The sequence below is a fragment of the Impatiens glandulifera genome, chromosome 1 (assembly GCF_907164915.1).
Source record: "Impatiens glandulifera chromosome 1, dImpGla2.1, whole genome shotgun sequence".
NCBI classification, from domain to species: domain Eukaryota; kingdom Viridiplantae; phylum Streptophyta; class Magnoliopsida; order Ericales; family Balsaminaceae; genus Impatiens; species Impatiens glandulifera.
In genome coordinates this window covers 19,373,393-19,392,411 of record NC_061862.1, presented here as the reverse complement: position 1 = coordinate 19,392,411, position 19,019 = coordinate 19,373,393, and the positions used below count along the sequence as shown (strand labels likewise).

The window sequence follows — 19,019 nt, the reverse complement described above, 5'->3', positions numbered from 1 at the left end:
TAGTTGTTTGACCGAATTAAAAGTTAAAGTCACGATATGAGAAGTTAGATTTGAATTGGTAAACAAATGTGGAATGAGATGGTTAGTCATTCGAAGTAGGTCAATTGAGCATTGGTGGGTTAAAGTGAGGGAAAAAAGAGATTGGTAATGTTTAAGATTTTTGATTTAATCAAAATGAAAGTGTAAGGTCACGAGATGAGAGGTTCATTGGGAAAGAATATTTGATTTAAGATATGTGAAAAAATAAGTTATTTTACCGAAGTGAACAAAATGTGAAATATGAGTGTTTTATTTTTTATTATAATATATTATTCGTGATTTATTAAGAATTTTAAACATTGAATACATATTTTTAAATTATTAAATTATTTTATTCAATTTACATTTGTTTATATTTGTATCTCTGTATCGTAGAGGAATTCTCATAATATTCATTATAGGTATATTTAATACTTTATTTTTTAATTATTAAATTATTTCTATAAAAATATTTTAGTGTTTTATTTTATTTTAAAAAATTAATTATATAATATATATAATTAATTTTTATAATAAAAAAAATAAATTAATATATTTTAAACTTTTTAAAATAAATATATAAAATTAGCACGATACCTTACTCATGACTTGCATCTTCCTTTAAAAAGTCTAATTTAGAACGAAGTGAAAATAATGATAATAATTCTTACATTCAAATTATAGAGTTTCATTTTATTCTGAAAAAGTTTAAAATATATTAATCACATTTTTTATTATAAAAAAATAATTATGTCATTATTTTTCCTATTTCAACTTGTATTTTATAACCTTTAAGTATTTTTAATTATTTTGTAATGGTAGTATTCTAAAATTTCATTTTGTATTATTTTTTAATTTATTTAATCATTATATATATATAATGGTTATATATAGCTACTAGAAAAGATAAATGAAACCAGAAAAAAGAGTAAAGGTAAAAAAAATATTAGTCAAGATAATTCTTAATTTTTATTTGAATGAAAAAGTTAAAGCATTAAAAAAACAAATCTATCAAACAATCAATATCAAAGCCATTTTGATTTACATTGTCTACAATGCATATCTAACTTGAAAGAAAAAAAAAACATCTATATTAGAATATATATGAGAAATTATATATATATATATATATATATATATATATATATATATAATATATATATATATATAATATATATATATATCACCGACTTTTGTGTTATGAATTTTTTTTTTAAAGTTTCTTAAATTGTTTTACTATTTTGTTTATTAATATAATGGTAGAAAAATGATTAGGAGAGAATTTAGGAGTAAGAATTTAAAAAAGAAGTGACACAATCTGATTTTTTTAAATAAATAACAAATTTTCTCTCTCTTCACCTTTTATCATTTTCTTACACATCATTCTCTATCTTATTCTCTCAAATTTCTCAAATTTCATCTTTCGACTCCTCATAATTGTAAGTTATTAAATAAGATAACTCGCTCCTCATCATTGTAAGTTATTAAATAAGGTAAGGTACATAACCGACCACTTATTTTACCTCCATTATTGTTTTGGGAGGTATATAACAATTAACAAATTAACAGGATTTTCTCAAATTTGACCACAAAGCTTGAAAGACTATATATATATATATATATATATATATATATATATATATATATATATATATATATATATATATATATATATATATATTCTGTTTGAAAAGGTAAATTTTCTACTAAATATTAAAATTAAGAAGAATAGGTGAAGACAATCTATAAACTAGTTTATTTTTTTGAAAATTTTTGAGCTAGATTTTTATATAGTTAATGGGTGAGAATTTTTTAAGTGTTTATGATTTATTTCTCAAATGTTAACTAGTTATGTTTCAGATTTATTTGGTGTCATTTTGGAATACTAATTATTTTATATTACTCCTGTTATTAAGTTTAAACTACTCATTTTTATACCATATTGTATAAAAAAAATCAATTTTTTTTTAATTAAAATTTAAGTTAAAGAAAATAACATAAATAGTACATGACACTCTTTATCCTTTAAATTATTTAGAATCTTATAATTCATTATGTAGGTCCTTTGTTAGGGCCAGGACAGCACGCCACTTTGGAATGTGTTTAGAAAAAGTAGTTTTTAACCAACAAAACCCCAACAGGTAAGTGAGTGAGAAATGGAATAAAATCATTAAATATATATATTTTTTATTTTATCTTATTAATTAAAAACGTGATACTTGCTGGTTTCACCTTTTTCATTTTTTTATAATTTTCTACTATTTCTTACAGTAGATCCAACGCGATTATATTTAATTAATAACTTTTCTTTTTTCTTTTTATTTTCAGTGTGATAAAATTAATTTTTAATTGATCAAATATATTTCATTCATTCAGTTGTCGGTTGCGATCTTTGCAACAGTTATTATATTGTTTGTGATAAGTTTTTTAAATAAATTAAAAATTTATTATTATTATAATCACACAAAAATATATAGAGAGAGAACTTGGGATAAAAATTGTCATGATTTATGAATGTAAATTAAAAGGAAAACCTTATTTCAACACAGATCTTAATGCATCTCCTAATATCAATTCTCATATCATAATTTACTTTACTATAAATTGTATTTTCCTTTTTTAATTTTGATATTTTTTAGTTAAGAATTATCAAAATTTTAACTTGTTGACTAAAAATATATTATTTCTCACTTAAAAAAAATATTCTTAAATTAAAAAAAATTTTAACTTATTTCCTTTTAACTTATTATTGTGAGAGTCATAATATATTCTTAAATTAAAAAAAAATATATAATTTAAAAATTAACAATAAATTTAACATTATATATTGAGTAATGAAACGAGATTTTGGTGTTATAAATGTTGTCGAGAATGATATGTCGTCACCCGAATAAACTTAAAATCTAATAGGTGAGAAAAATTTTAATTTTCATGTCCAATCATTTACTCGTTTAATGTCTCATCATTTCCCATTGACACCAAATTCCCGCTCCATTCATTACATTATAGTTAATACTAAACAAAAAAAAAAGCTTCTATCTCCATCATTATCATCTTCACCATCTCCACTAAGTTCCTTCCTCCCTCCTTCAGGGTGTAGCATCCATCATTGATTTTAATTTATATAAATACATACCCTTCATCATCATCGTAGTCAATTCAATTCAATTCAATCCAATCATCGTTCTCTCTTTCTTCAAACCATAAAAAACAGAGCAACAACAAGTGAGAAACAAACTTGCAGAGGATCATGGTGATGTCGGCGGAGGAGGATCATCATAGTCCAGATTGTGATAACACATGCCTCTCAGACGAATACATGAGACTAGAGCCTAACGAGGTAACATTCATAGACCTATTCAAGTTCTTGTTCCTAAAAGACAATAAAAAGTGGGAATTTATCAAGACCGAATCACTTAAGAAAGACAAGATCAACCCTTTTGATTATCCCAATGAGGAGCCTAAATTCATAGACCATAAAGAAAATAATAAAAAGAAGCAATCGTCCAAACCTTTTGAGTATCGCTGGATAGTCTTCGTCTGTATTTTCATACAGAAGTTGTTACTATTTGATTCCAAACCTTTTAAGTATCGCTGGATAGTCTTCGTCTGTATTTTCATACAGAAGTTGTTACAATTTGTTTCCAAACCTTTGTCATGGGCTGGCTCTAAGTTTGAGATGTGGCTCAATATCTGTTCTCGTAACGGAAACATTTCTGGTCTTTTACTTAAACTGCTTCGATGGGAGATCATCGAAATCCCCGAAACGGATAGCGAAAACTATTTTTCCTTTATTGGATGCCTCGACAAGCGAATGGAATTACCTAACCATATCAAACATGGTGACCCTACATATTACTCTTCAATTGCTGTCATGGCCTCCAAATTATCCTACGAGAATCAATCCCACGTCAAAAAAATCGTCACCGATTTTTGGAAGGTAAATATTAAGTACTTAATTTCAAATAAAATCTCAAAATCTTCTCGATTCAAGAATCAAAGTTTGATCTTTCCCAACTTGCAGATGGAATTTAAGGGCTTCTACGACTTTTGGAATGGTAAGAACCAACTATTTACAACTTCTTCAGATATCTTTAGCGACGTTATATGTTAAATTACCGTCGTTTAGTTATTAGCGACGGTAATATACCGTTGTTAAATGTTTACTTATAGTCGATTGTAATTAGCGACGGAAATAAATCGTGTCTAGAGACATAAGTTTAAATATCAATAATTTTCGTCTTCTTCTAATAGAAACTTGTATTGATTGCTTGTAGATTACCAAGACAAACCAACTACCCAAGCATTTATCTTCATAAATAAGAACGTGGAGCCGGAATTAACTGTGGTGGCTTTCCGCGGAACTGAAACCTTTGATGCAGATGCTTGGTGCACTGACCTTGATCTCTCGTGGTTTGATCTCGAAAAGATAATGGGAAAAGGAACGGGAAAAGCCCATTGTGGCTTCATGAAAGCCTTAGGCGCCAAGAAAGGCCAAGGATGGCCAGAAAACATCGAAGAAGAAAAAGGAGAAGTACTGAAAAAGCTTGCTTACTATGAAATCAGGAAGATCCTTAAAGAGGTTTTTAGGGAGAACGATAAAGGAAGGTTCATAGTAACTGGACACAGTCTTGGAGGCGCATTAGCCGTGCTCTTTCCTGCAATACTATCCCATCATAACGAAAAAGATTTATTGAAGAGAATGGAAGGAGTTTACACATTTGGGCAGCCGAGGGTAGGGGACGAGGAATTTGGTAATTTCATGACAAAAATGTTCAGGGAACATGAAATTGGATATCATAGGTTTGTTTACGGAAACGACATAGTGCCTAGGTTGCCTTACGACGACACTACACTTATGTTTAAGCATTTCGGTTCTTGTATACTTTTTGATTCGTCGTACATTGGTGATGTGGTGGATGATGAACCAAACAAGAATTACTTCTCTAGAAAATGGTTTTGGAAAAAGATTAAGATTGCTTGTAAGGAGCTGAAGAGGAGTTTCACTATTGCCCGCGAAAAAAGCGATGATTATAAGGAAGGATGGATGTTGATGTTCATTAGAATGGTTGGACTGGTTTGTCCAGGCTTCTCGGCTCATTCTCTTCGAGATTACGATAACTCGGTCCGCTTAGGGTTGGATGATGTTTTTTCCCGTCATAAACATAAGCTTTGTCATTATAACTAGGTTAAGTCATTATTATCTGCTATTGTTTAGAGATGGTAAGAATTATTGTGTTGTTGTTATTGTTATTGTAGCATCACCAATGTGAATAATGGTTAGTTGATAAAGCCTAAGGTTTTAACTACTATCATTTACACAAAAGTGTGATCTTCATAATGAAAATTTCATGTTATCATATCAAACTCTTCAAAAAAAAATGTTACCTACTCACAAATTTCAATTTTCAAAACATATATATCAAATTACATTTATTTTTATTATTCATAATATTTTAAAATAATAAATACTTATAATATTTTGATCATTTAATTCAATTATAAATTTTTATCTAACAACTTTTTCCTTAAAAATAACCTCACATTTATCTCTATTTTAAAGGGCAAGCTAACAATAATATTTAACTTAATGAAATAAGGATTAAATTATTAACCAATGAAATTACAAAGAGGGGAAAATATATATGAATAGGCTAATTTTCTCTTGTTCTAAACAAAATATTGTCCTTTAAATAATTAGTGTCTATTTCATTCTCATCTAAATACTTTGGGGACTCATTTACATATTTTCCACAATATTAATATTGTTTCTCTTTAGTAAAGTGGATGTAATGGCCTTGTCAAAAGATGGAACTTTATAATTATTTATTATATTGCTAAATGAACTTTAGTATTAAAAAAGATTACAATGAAATAATGTAGGAATCTCAATAAGATAGCTGCCATTTTTATTTAATATATTGTTAGGTCTCTTGAACTAACCCATTACTTTTTTAGATCCAATGGTTGCATTTTAATAAGATGTGGATGCACCATCAATGAAAAGGTTGAGCCAATTCAAACCAAGGGGGTTTTAGTAAATAATAATAATATTAATAATTTAATGTTTGAATACAAAAATGCATCAAAATACAAATCATGAAACAAAAGATGGATGAAGAACATATTGAAAAGCTAAATGAAATCTTAGCTTAACATGCAAAACAAAATTAGTAATTCTGTATAAAATATATTTCATTAAAATTGAGAAAAATCAATAAAATCACCAGTTGACAACAAATAAGTCAAAGCCCCTTAATTTATAATTGTGACAATTATTTTTATTATTATTTTCTTTTATTTTTAATTTTAGGAAGCTCGCACAATCTATCGTCACCACTTTATTTTTCTTAGACATGGGCTCTTAACAATTGAGCTGACTTAATGAGTTATAAATATGGCTATTATTAGTTATTTTCTCATAATCTTTCCAATTACTCAAATGACTGTTTTTGAGTAGTGGGCTTGTTTTCCGTGTTAGATTGAGCCACAACAATTTTTTTTCATTTGATTTTAAAAGTTAGCACAACCGGCCCTCTTAGTCATGAGTATCGATTCAACTTAAAAGTGTTCTAAACGGCAATAAAATCTTCGCGCCAGGCTTGCGTAAGTCAGGCTCCCTTCGCCTATCGGAAGCGAGAAAGCGAGCAGCGGAGTCGGGTTACATAACTAAAACTATTATAGGAAGTAGAACGTCTCAGTGAAAGTATCCCGAAAGCGCCTGAATGCCGAGTCTTTCTCCGCCGCCAACTCAACGTCGTCGTCACCTGCAAGATAAGGCCAAAAACTGGAACTAAACCCGTAAACCTTCTATCTCTTAGCCACCGAGAATTTGTAATTTAAGTTATTCTAGTGGTTTAAGTCAGGCCCATATCTGAAATTTTTGTTATTGTTATATGGGTTGTTTGAAATTGTTGAGATATGTAAAACGTAAAAGTTCCGAATTTTCCGAATCCGCACATATTCCACTCACATGGAGGCTGTTTTGTCCCTCCCTGGTAGGGGAATAGGGATTGATCTAAAATATGTGATCTGACCGGCTAAGTTGGTCAACCCTTATTGTGTTGGGCAGTATAAAGGGTTTTTTTAACCTTTTAATGTTTGTTATAGTTATTGATCATAATGTGAATACTATTTATAGTATTGTCCTAAAGAATATATTTTTTTTTTATAATGTGTTGGGTAGTGTTTGGTAGGATGTATTAGACTATTAGGATAGTATGCTTATACTAATAGTGAAATTATAAAAGTGTTTGGTTTGATTAATTTTATATGTACAGGAAAACCAATGGTATAATTTATACCTAGAATGAGGTATAAATTAGTAACACATCTTCCTTGTTACAAGGTAGTATTAAAATTTTAATTTCTTTTTATTATTATTTTAATCTAATTTTTTTTAATATTAACATTTATTTAATCAATAAATAAAAATAATATTTTAATTTTAACATATATTACTTACTTTTTTTTATAAAATAAACTTATTTTATAAATTTTATTATTTAAGAATTTTAATAATTAAAAAGTTAATTTATTTTTAATAAAAAAATTAATGTTAATTTTATAATTAGTAGTATAAAATAATAATAATAATATGAATATTAATTATAATTATTTATTTTTATATAATATTACTAATTATTTATTTTTATATAATATTATTAATTTAATAATAACACAATTATATTATTATTTATTTATTTGATATAATATTTAAACTAATTAAAATAAAATATAAATATTTAAAATATTAATAAATTTAACTAAGAATAATATTAAAGAAACAATTACCAAAAATAAAAATAATATTTTATTCTTTTACTATATTTTATACTATCTACCAAACACAAATTATAAACTTATACAATTTATATTATATCTTATACTTCCAACCAAACAATAATAATATATATAACTTATACCTTTTTATACCTTATTAAAATTTATACCTATATATAATTTATACCTTATATATTATACCTCGTAACAAACGCAACCTTAGGAATACTATTGCCTCCGTTTGGTTAGATACAATACTGTACATCTAGGATACTAATGTATACAGTAAATTTTAATTCATGTTTGGTCAAAATATTTTTATATAAACATTGTAGTTAAGGTATATCAAATGGGGTATAATGTTGTAACAGGTATGATCTGTTGGGCGTTCAGTCCAATTAGGCAATATAAAAACCAAATAAACCCTAATTTTGTTTCTCTCTCTACCACAATTTTCAGTGAGAGTTCTGTGAAGAGATCAAGAGAAACAGAGTGAAGAAAATACAGAAGAAGAAGAAGAGAAGAAGATATAGAGGAAGAAGAAGAGAAGGAGAACAAAGTATCACCTTCTTTGTCTTGATTACCCTCATCCTCATATTCATTTCTCTCTTATTTGTAAAGGGAATTTCATGTTTTCTCAAACCTAGATATGTTTGAGTTTGAATGAAATTAGTTTCTCTGTATGTATACCTCAACTTTAGGTTTAAAGTTGAGAAGAACAATTGTATCAGTTTCTTACTGATTAGTGAAATCTGTTGGTTTTGCCCCGTGGTTTTTTACCCACCATGATGAGAGGATTTTCCACGTAAATCTGGTGTTCTTTATTACTTTGTTGATCTGCTAGTATGATTTAGTTGACTTGTGAAATTAATCAGATCAATTGATTTCAATAAAAAGTATTATTCAACTTAAAATTCCTAACATGATCAGGTATAAAAAAAATTAATTTTTTCTTTCCCTTTTTAACCCTGTTCTCAATATAATTCCTTTTTTTTTCATTTTTAATCTTTCATTTAAGTTTTTTTTTTGTTTTTCTCTTTTCTCAAACATTTGGCCATTCTTCTTATTTGTAATCTAAATTCTTAAGACAACTTATCTTCTTATTTTTTCATCTTACATGGTTGGAGTTGAAGGAGTTGCTCTCTCAGTGAAAGTCACTAAATTCTAAAAGGCAAACAAATTCTTTAATTTTTTTCCTTTTTTTTTCAATATTATTTAAAGTCAAATAAAAAGATTGTTTTAAAGAATGACTTTGATTTCTGTAGGCAATGAAACAGTCTTCTAGTTATTTTCATTATAGGTTTCAATAAATGATATTGGTTCAATAATTTTGTTGTGACTTTCTTATTATATATTTAACAATTTTAATTATTGATAAATAATATAAAAAATTATATATAAATATATATAAATATATATATATAAAGAACTTATATAATTATATAGCATTATTATTTAATTACAAATATTTATATGATGATTATATTTTTTTATTAATTTAAATATAAAAAATAATAAAAAATAATTTAAAATAAGATAATTATTAAAATAATTTATATAAATACAATGATGAAATAGTCTTTTACTCTTTTTACTATTTTATTATATCAATAACCAAACACAAAATTATAAAACCTATATAATTTATACATCTTTTATTCTTTCAACCAAACATTAATAATTTATATAATTTATACATCTTAATACCCCTATACAAATTATTCCCTTTACAATTTATATATATATATATAACTTGTACTACATAACAAACAACTCCTTGATATACTGCAACTTTATTGAGATTGTGCAAACAGAAAATAAAAAATAATGGTCTTAGAGTTCAACATCTTTCTTTTCTTTTTGTAAGCAGAATCAATCCTTTCCTTCCCCACTGCATGTAAGTGAAGATGCTGGACCAATATTTTTCCAACTTTAATTCCTTGGCATGCATCTGGTTCCCTGTCTTGATCAAGCAAACCCAATCTACATATACTTGTAATCAATCACAAAACCTTGTCTAATCTGATCTTAAGAGAGAAACAGATTAACTATGATGAAAGATATAGTAATAGAGGAGGAAATGGAAAACAAACCATTAGTTGGATTGGAGAGCCATAGACGGCTAGCAGTAAAGGCAAAGGATGGATTGACTAAAGACATGATTCATTTCTGGATGAAAGGAGATATCAAGAAGGCAAGGAAAGATAATCTGATAGAAGACCATAATTTGAAGGACAAATATCTCGAAGACAGAAGTGCTATTTTAACTTCTTTCCTTGCTCAAAAGGCAGTAGTCGTTTTATCGCGTCCCATGAAATGGCTCGGCTCTCATGCCGACTCTCTTCTCAACCTTACTTCAGCCAATCATGGATTTTCCACCCTATTGATTAATTATGCCATAGGTTGGTTTTCATTTCAGTTTTTCATTTTATAGATTGTCCAAGGAAAATGAGAATTGACATATTATACAGGTAAGTTGAAGAAACCGAAGAAGGAAGAACAAGTGTCTGTGATTGGGCATTTAGACAGCAGATTTGAATTAGATAGAAACATAAAGCTAGATGAACCTAAGTATTTTCCAGCCTTATGTGCTATGGCTTCAAAGATAGCTTACGAGAGCCCCGACTTCATTCAGAATGTCGTTGAAAACAGTTGGAAGGTACGTTCGTGTAAATTATATTCAAATTCAGTTATTTTACTAGTATTCTTAATGGTTGCAGATGAAAATGGTGGGAGTTGGAGCTCAAGCCTTTTGGAATGGTATAATCATTGTATAATAAAAATAGTAATCAAGATAAATAGTAAAAATGGTAACGTTTGTTATGTTTTAATATAATAGATTATCATGGGAAGAACACAACTCATGCATTCATGATGGAAGATAGAGACCGAGTGATCGTGGCCTTTAGAGGCACACAAGTTTTCGATCCAGACACGTGGGAGATGGACGTGGACATCTCCTGGTTCAAATTCAAAGGGGCGGGCATAACCCACATGGGTTTCATGAGAGCTCTCGGCTTAGTAGAGACGGAAGATGGTATCAAAGGATGGCCTACGACACTTCAAGATGAGACAAATCCAAGAGCTTACTATGCCATTAGGGATTCGCTTAAAATCCTTCTAGTCAACAACAACAAGAAGTTCATAGTCACCGGCCACAGCCTAGGCGGGGCATTGGCAGTACTTTTTACAGCTGTATTGGGTTTCCACGCTGAAAATGAGTTGTTGGATAGGCTAGAGTCCGTTTATACATTTGGCCAGCCCAGGGTGGGTAATGAAAAGTTCGGAATGTTCATGGAGAAGATAACTATGAGAGACGATCAGACAAGTAAGTATATCAGGTTCGTTTATGGGTCTGATATTGTGCCAAGGCTGCCGCCATGGGGTTATAGTTACAAGCATTTTGGGACATGCGTATACTTCAACAGCTTCTATGAAGCCCATATTATAAAAGGGGAAATTGAAGAAGATTATTTCTCTATAAGGTCAAGATTCATCGGGAGAGGAATTGCGGGGTGGGAGATGGTTAGAAGCATTCTCAGGTTTAATGTAATGAATGGAAGAGACAATAACAAAGAAAGCATACTTATGACATTGATAAGAGCAAGCTTTCCAGAGGCAGCTGCTCATGCTCCTTCTGATTATGTCAATGCCACCAGGCTTGCTTCTAATTTGATCTTCACAATAAAATTCGGTTTATATGGTTTAGGAAATAACCCAGGGTTCAAGAACATAGCAAATTAAAGAAATCTCCAACATAAGAAGTACTTCAGTTTAACTTCGGGTAAATTTATATTGAATTCAGTGCCTAGAACGACTCCTACCCCTGCACAACACACACACACACAAAAACTGCTAATTGTTAAAATCCGAGATGGGATCTGAAAGCTGCACAAAACAACCATAAGTAGGACTGAACCAACATCACCTTGGAGAATGAGAGGGTGACTTTGAATGAGAACGAGATCTGGATCTAGACCTAGAACGTGATCGTCCACGAGATATACGACTTCTACTTGGAGGAGGACTCCTGCTTCTTCCATATCTGTGAACAATTGGACAAGTAGAATATGAAATTTACATGTTACCACCATATTACTTACCAAACATCTTAAACTAATTATTGTGAAAGGATAAGATTGTATTATTGTTTAGGGTAATTGTGTGATATGTTTCTAAAGACTGGGTTGTTTCTAAAAATAGTGTTGCGATCCTACATTAAAAATCAATACAAAGTAATTTAAAATATAGCGGGCTTCATAAGAAAGTTTTAAATATAGTATGCACAACTTCAACAAATTTTCAAAAATTAAAATTTCTAAACTACAATCTTCCTCTTAGATTAAAAGAATAAACTATCTTTCCCTTCCTAATTTCATTAATCCAATAAAACAGTACAAAAGGTGTAGGAGTACCCTCTCCAGTCACAATTATTTACTAACTTTCAATTTTCATTTCTGTGTAGTAGAAAATTGCAGTGATATTTAGGCTCATCCATCACTTTCATTTATTCAGTCATAATCTGTATCCTTTTGATGTCTGGATACATAATTATACTTTCTCTACATATGGACAAATGTAAGCTCAGTAATAATAATCTTCTTTCATTCATAGCCAAATGTAAAGAAGCCAAATGGATGAATGATTGACACTACCTCACAGGTGATCGACTGTAGCTTCTGCTCCGGCTGCGGTGCCTGTATCTACTTAACCGGCTTGTCTCAGCAAGCTTATCAAGCCTCTGTCGCTCCTGTTCTCTCTTCTTTGCCATATCAGCAGCAGTGTCTTTCTTAACTGTAAATCAAAGAAGTTAGGAGAAAATAAACATAATCAAGACTGCTTTATAATAAGACTTTGATTGGAGAAAGTCCTACTTTGTTTGTTAAGTTGTCTGCTCATAATTCGTTTAAGCCGTTCTTGAGGTGTTTCCTTCTTTTCTCCTTGTTGTTTAGAGAGGACTGCGCTACCGGTTGGCTTGCTTAACTTTGCTAATGCCGAGGGAGTACTAGAGAACGCAATCAAGTAAGACCACCACATAAATCCATGTCAAATGAAAAAAAATTCAAACATGGCCTAGAACCTGTGACATACCTCACCGATGGCTTCAACAATTTTCCACTTCTTTCCTTTTCATTGGATACACCAGAAGCAGGATCAACATGAAGGGCATCAAGTATGTAATCAGACGATGGCCTGCAGAAAGCTTACATTCAGTAGAGAAAAAAATACTTTGGAAGACCCTATAGCAAACATTTATGCATTCATTAATAAGAGTCCAATTGGAGGAAAATGAGCTTCCAATGGAACCCTCGTTTATTTTAAACCACTAAAGTTTGCCTCAGGTAACAATAGAGGATAAGCTGCAGCAGAGTAAATGTCCAATCTATCTTTGCAAGAATTAAAGGGCCAGTGCTCCGACCGGCTCAACCCAACAAACTGGGATGGAGGAGATGGTGGTGGAGAATATCCTTCAAGCTGTGGCTCGTTTCCGTCAGCAGAGCCTCCAAATTCAGTTATATACTCTATTTTAGGAGCTTTTGATTTGCTTTTGTAAATATCATCTTCATGTCCAACACGGGAATATCGCCTTGAGTGTGATGGGGAGTGGGACTTTGATCTTGACCTGCTAAATTTATTAATCTTATCAAATATTATATAAATCCTCCCTCGCCAATAAAAGAGACAAAGGAATGAGATGATGCACCTTCTAGAACGATAATAAGACTCATAAGTGGGGCTTCGTCTAGACTCCCTGTAAGAAATGCAAATAAAGAACAAGGTATTATTTGTTTGCTAGGTTTCTTAATGGCTAAAATCAAGAGATGTCATTACGTGCCTGTAGGGATCATGATGAAGCACATTTCCACTTATCCTAGCAGATTCTTTTTCTCGTTCTCTTCCAATCTGTGAAGCCTTTCGCCTTTCCTTTCGACTAAGTTTCCTCTGAAAAAGACCCCAGTTAATGTTAGTATCACCTAGTCCTTGAATAATAATTTTTCAGAAATATGTTTTTCAAAAACTTACAATTGAGGGATCTCCTTTCACTATTTCTTTTTGTCTTCTTTCCTCCTCCTTAGCCTTTTTGTCCATATAAACAAGCCAACCATGCCTCTTAACCCCAAACTCTTTTGCAATTTTCTCTGTCTCATCGTCATTGCTATCATCACTGTTGAAATCTTCCTCATCTTCGTCATCGTCATCTTCGTCCTCCTCATCACCATCTGCATAATGAGTCTCTTCTTTCCCATTACCATCGTAAGAGAAAGCAACCTGTGAATATGACCCCTTGCTTGCAGGAGCCTGAGTTGGCTGAGATCTGAAACATCCATATGCATGAGAAGGAAATTATAATAACTGCTATAGCATCCCACAGACTGGACACTTAAATATAGGTGCTAAAATATGATTTGGAATATTGAAACAAACTTGTGATTGCTTTGATGTTGTAAACCACGGGGGAGACTAATATCAAGAATGGAAAGAAGAAACCAATAATTGTATTAGACTATGGGTTATCTCATTAACAATAATTGTATCAACAAAAGTGTCATGGCTGGAAGGTCACAAAGACAATTGCCCAGCTTATAAATTAACCAGCTATGGCTTTTTCATCCCATCAAGCAAAGACTACTAGAATTGTGACATCGATGCTCATAATAAGAAATTTTTTTTTTTTTATGATGTAGAGTATAAAGTTAGTAGTTAGTAAGTCCTATCCGTTGTGTTGGATCATTGTAGTTTGTGAATTGTTTTTTAAGATACTGTTAGAATTCTTATACCATATTGCACTATAGTAAGGAATTTTAGTTTCATCCTTGGGAAAACTAGGGTTAGATAAGTATTTCTACCCATATAAATTGTCCCAGTAAATCCTATTTGGAAAACATTAATATAAGGTACAGCTTGTTATAGTGTCTCTTTACAAGATAAATACAAGAAAGAAACTAAAGCCAACATTCAGAGAGTAAGGAAATCTAGAATGTAACTTAATTTTGACTAAATTTAGAGAGAATTAAAAGATAAAATTGTATTTGAACCTGTCAAATCCAATAGAAGCAACAGCCTTTGTTTCCATTTCTTGATTGACATGTTGCAAACCATCTTCATCCAGAACTGTTAATTAACAATGTTGAGTCAAATACATGATAAACAAATTCCAGCTAAAATACTACTTCAAACAAGAATGTCTGGTTGTTAACATGGAATGCCATGACATTATTAAAAAGTTGGTTATAAATTATGAAGGAAAAAGTAACATATTCATGAGCAATTAAACACATGGACCGAGAAACAAAAAGTACCGACATCCTCTACGCCGATGCTTAATTAAATCCCGATATCGCTCAAAATTAACAAACTCTTCCAGTTCTTTTTCTTCTTCTGTCTTCTCAGGGGCCCGTCGAGAAACAGGATTGCGAATAAAATCAAGAAGAGCACGGCCATCAAATCTATACAAACATAATATTGTATATTAAACACCATAATATGAACAAACTAAAAGTCAGAAATCTAATGTACCTGTCAATTAGAATATCTTGTTTCCCATTCCAAGGTATCCTGGGAGACAAAAACATTAGAAGCTTAGATACAGAAAATACATTCAGACAAAATATTAGGCAACAAAGATAATAGCATGCCAATTGCAAAAGATGATGTAATCATATGCTAACATTGCACAGTTTTAACTTTGTCTTTGTGGTCAAAAACTATAAATATTTACTTCACACTATATGGTAAACAAAAACCATATGTTGGAACTGCAAAAAGCTCTCGAAGACCTTTATGTTTAATAAAGACACTCCACTCCTTATAATGACCATTTCAAACTTATCAAAACAAGAAAATGCATGGGGTGATATTGATTTAGAATGATCACCAACAAAATACTTCCTCTTGAGTATTTTGGCTCTATATCAACATTCCAATGCAACATTAAACTATTTCTCCACAATTATTAGCTCTAGCACCTAATTATTGTATGCATGCATATATCACATGCAAAACTAATTCTAAATACCTTCACTTTGGACAATGATTTTAAGCATAGAAAATTATGGAATAGATGAGCAGTCACCTCGCTTAAGGTCAGAAAGAACCATTTTTTTTTGCACCTTCAAGATTTGTGACTTTCGGAAGGAACTAATAATAATTTATATTTTGTAAAGCAATGATACACATATGCTCACCAATTAATTGTTAAAGTAATCACAACATAAGCTCTACCGAATGGAACAGAAAAAGGTACTACCTACTTTTCCAAAAGTTAAGTACTTTGTACCCAAATTACTCAGGATCTCTAAACAAAATAATCATAATCAACTCCAACTGCAGTTGAATGTTCCATCTACGGCCAAGGTGCGCTCAAGTGGTTTGAACCAGGGTCTTACCACCATAAGATGTCAAGTTCATTTCACATTAAAAGCGCCTATATTGAAGTGGGAGTCGGCGGGTTGTTGTGCTAGCCTCTCCCCAGGGATTTGTCGAGGTAAGGACTTCTAAACAAAAGACTTGTAATCAACTCCAATTGGTGTATAGTGTTCCACCGTAAGGAACAATTCCAATTGTAAGAACCTAGATTGAGCTGGGGGTAATGGCAATGAGATGTTGTACTATCATGTTCACAAGCTGGGCTAGACACTTTGGACCTAAGAGGAATATTTTAAAATGTGTTTCATACAGTTTTTGCTCATCTTAACTAAAGCGCTATGTGTACCAATGAGAAGGTTAAAGTCAAGGAATTTTTGTTACGTGTGCCTTTGGAGGACATCTTATTGTAAGTGCCTTAGCCTCCATTTGGTAGGGGTCACAGGACTATGGAGGCACAAGTGTATATAAGGCAATAATGGTAAAGGCAAGTAAAGATGTTTACTGTTTTTACCACAACTCTAAATATAGTCATTTTATGGATCTTCTACTGGCAAACCTTAAGCACTTGTTGCAGGTTTAGTTGTCAAATGTTGAGATTTGCATTAAACTAATATTTTGGCATTCCTATTATAAAGGAAAATTTATATACAATTTGCTACTCTTGCCCTCTAGGATAAAATATGTCGAAACAAGAGTGTGTCAATTCAAGATGCTTTTGAGTGAATTATTGCTCGACTTGCTAGAATATACATTTGCAGAAGATCATGGAGCTTCCAATAATCTCTACAGTTCTTGATTTATAGATTTCAGAACATTCAAGGAAGGTGACACCTGCAAGGTTGTTCTTTATGAAAGGATATATTGGTAGGGTATGTGAAATCTTTGCACATATATCTTGTGCAGTTGCCGTCAAACAATGTACAAACAAGAACCTTTATTAGAAGCAAGAAATGTTTAATAGGTAGGAATGTCACAGCCAAGGAGAAGACGACTCTTTTCTTTCGTGTTTAATCATCTCTGCTATCCAGCTACAATCTCCTTTCTATCTATTATATACATCTATGTTTCCTCTCATTCATATGTTGATCCAGTTCTATCTATGTTTCAGTCTTACTAGCCAAATTCATCATTGTTGGACATGACATTTGGTGAATGTACTTCTACGAGTATTAATTAAAAACACGGAATTATAGCACGCTACTCTCAATCAAAGAAGACACGTTTAATTTTGCCTCGAAACACAAGCTTTATTTATAGCCTATAACAAAAACATGATAAATTTTGTTGGAGAAACTCACAGGCCTTGCTGATCCTGCGTGGCCTGGTAGAGTCCTTCGTCGCGATACAACCGACATCTAGTACCGATGGCTTGAATCGATTGCTGAGGATCGCCTCTTCTCTTTGCCAGATAAACCGCTCGCCTCTGAGCTCTCTTCCGAGCGGCGTCCATCATGTCATGGACCTTCCTCTCCGATCTACGAGCTTCATGCCACATCTTCTCTCTCTCTCTCTCTCTCTCCTGTTCAATAGAAGGCCGATCACAGATTCATAACCCTAACTCTCAATCTAGGCTCACTTTCATCATCATCATAAAAAAAAAAAATATTAGATAATAAAATTTAATAGTAAATGTACATTTAGGTCAAATTAATTTAATATACTATTTATTATTTAGTAATTAAGAAACTGCAAAGTACTTTGTATATTTTGACACACAAAATAAATATTTGGTATATAAATTTGAGTTATCAAATTGATTAATTCTTTTGTTTTTCTATTTTTATTTTAAAAGTTAACCTAACCCTATCATGACACACATTTTAGGTTTAAACTAAAATATTGTCAATATAATTCGAAATTTTGAATCTATTATACAAGAATCTTAACACTTAAACTAAATTGACTAAATATTCTTTTCTCAATTTCATTTTATTTCTTAATTATAATTTTATTTTATTTTAAATACATACAATATGATATAAATGATAGTAGTTTAAGGATAACGACAAAAATATTACAAAAATACGAGTATTCACTTTGTCATCAAACACACCGAAAACACAACGAGATTAACCATTTAAGAGCAATAATAAAAGTATAAGTTAAAAATGTTCGTCAACGAATAAACATAACATAAAAACTAGCATTAACGAGCGTAAATCCTCAAGAAGATAAATGAGTTTATCGACGAGTTCCATCGGTAACCGGTTTTCTAGAACAAATCTTCCATATTGTCATAATAATAGCATTGTAGAATAAATGTATCGATCGACCGCAATCATAAACGGCATACGGTTCATTTCGAGCCAAATAATTCACTAAAAAATAATGGAGATATGGACTCATCGACTCAACCGAGCTCGCAGTTTCTATCCCAACAATCGACGATTGACTCGGGCATCACCCACTTAAGTCAGTCATGTTCAAAAGTAAGATATAAATCGTAGTCACACATTTACAATGCAAAAGCAAGTAAGGTGTTGTCTAACCATAATGCACATGTTTTCATTCATCTACCATCCGTCAAGATCCCTCCATAAATGACATTCCCTCTAAAAAAAACAATATTTTTAAAGGGAATTTAGAATCCCACAAGTCATATGGGATAATCTCTACAAATAATGTGTAACAATGACCAACCTTAAAGAAATTTATATATTGCCAACGTAAGATATCAAGCGAAGAATGAATCAACACATTACGCCCCACTAAGAGCGATATCATTTCATGTAAGGTTATCTCTTTACCATTAAGTCTTCTCCTATATCAGATTCTACTCGCAAAACTATTCGATGGTTTATTGAACATGTCCTTGACCGAAGTATTTTTACAGATTGCGACTAAGGCAATAT

General features: G+C 31.1%; 3 protein-coding genes across 4 annotated transcripts; 2 read left to right on the top strand and 1 right to left on the bottom strand.

Moving 5' to 3' along the window:
* Positions 1-3,140: 3,140 nt before the first annotated feature.
* LOC124922732 (triacylglycerol lipase OBL1-like) lies at positions 3,141-5,378 on the top strand. The gene is made up of 3 exons (XM_047463446.1): positions 3,141-3,958; positions 4,043-4,076; positions 4,296-5,378. Exons 1-3 carry the CDS (start codon positions 3,269-3,271, stop codon positions 5,204-5,206), a joined length of 1,635 nt encoding a protein of 544 aa, XP_047319402.1. The 5' UTR covers positions 3,141-3,268; the 3' UTR covers positions 5,207-5,378.
* A 4,461-nt stretch (positions 5,379-9,839) lies between these two features.
* LOC124920137 (triacylglycerol lipase OBL1-like) lies at positions 9,840-11,994 on the top strand. Its single transcript, XM_047460555.1, has 4 exons — positions 9,840-10,202; positions 10,272-10,459; positions 10,521-10,560; positions 10,640-11,994. Exons 1-4 carry the CDS (start codon positions 9,851-9,853, stop codon positions 11,542-11,544), a joined length of 1,485 nt encoding a protein of 494 aa, XP_047316511.1. The 5' UTR covers positions 9,840-9,850; the 3' UTR covers positions 11,545-11,994.
* Positions 11,442-17,714, bottom strand: LOC124920136 (CLK4-associating serine/arginine rich protein). Of its 2 annotated transcripts, none has more exons than XM_047460552.1 (13): positions 17,466-17,714; positions 15,319-15,357; positions 15,106-15,248; positions 14,838-14,913; positions 13,825-14,116; positions 13,637-13,743; positions 13,505-13,552; positions 13,220-13,426; positions 12,892-12,993; positions 12,675-12,805; positions 12,456-12,594; positions 11,729-11,845; positions 11,442-11,626 (listed from the first exon to the last, which is right to left on the bottom strand). In XM_047460552.1, exons 1-13 carry the CDS (start codon positions 17,660-17,662, stop codon positions 11,602-11,604), a joined length of 1,623 nt encoding a protein of 540 aa, XP_047316508.1. In that variant the 5' UTR covers positions 17,663-17,714; the 3' UTR covers positions 11,442-11,601. The 2 variants fall into 2 exon arrangements, with proteins under 2 accessions (XP_047316508.1, XP_047316509.1); XM_047460553.1 differs by having other exon boundaries at positions 13,220-13,423; positions 17,466-17,713.
* Positions 17,715-19,019: the final 1,305 nt, after the last annotated feature.

Bases quoted from the DNA above. Each gene is read 5' to 3' on its own strand.
- LOC124922732 (XM_047463446.1), top strand. From the start codon at position 3,269: ATGGTGATGTCGGCGGAGGAGGATCATCATAGTCCAGATTGTGATAAC. The intron at 3,959-4,042 runs GTAAATATTAAG...CCCAACTTGCAG, and splicing joins TCGTCACCGATTTTTGGAAG to ATGGAATTTAAGGGCTTCTA. The intron at 4,077-4,295 runs GTAAGAACCAAC...GATTGCTTGTAG, and splicing joins CTTCTACGACTTTTGGAATG to ATTACCAAGACAAACCAACT.
- LOC124920137 (XM_047460555.1), top strand. From the start codon at position 9,851: ATGATGAAAGATATAGTAATAGAGGAGGAAATGGAAAACAAACCATTA. The intron at 10,460-10,520 runs GTACGTTCGTGT...TAATGGTTGCAG, and splicing joins TCGTTGAAAACAGTTGGAAG to ATGAAAATGGTGGGAGTTGG. The intron at 10,561-10,639 runs GTATAATCATTG...TTAATATAATAG, and splicing joins AGCTCAAGCCTTTTGGAATG to ATTATCATGGGAAGAACACA.
- LOC124920136 (XM_047460552.1), bottom strand. From the start codon at position 17,662: ATGTGGCATGAAGCTCGTAGATCGGAGAGGAAGGTCCATGACATGATG. The intron at 13,427-13,504 runs GTGCATCATCTC...TAATAAATTTAG, and splicing joins TCTTATTATCGTTCTAGAAG to CAGGTCAAGATCAAAGTCCC. The intron at 12,806-12,891 runs GTATGTCACAGG...TGCGTTCTCTAG, and splicing joins TTGTTGAAGCCATCGGTGAG to TACTCCCTCGGCATTAGCAA.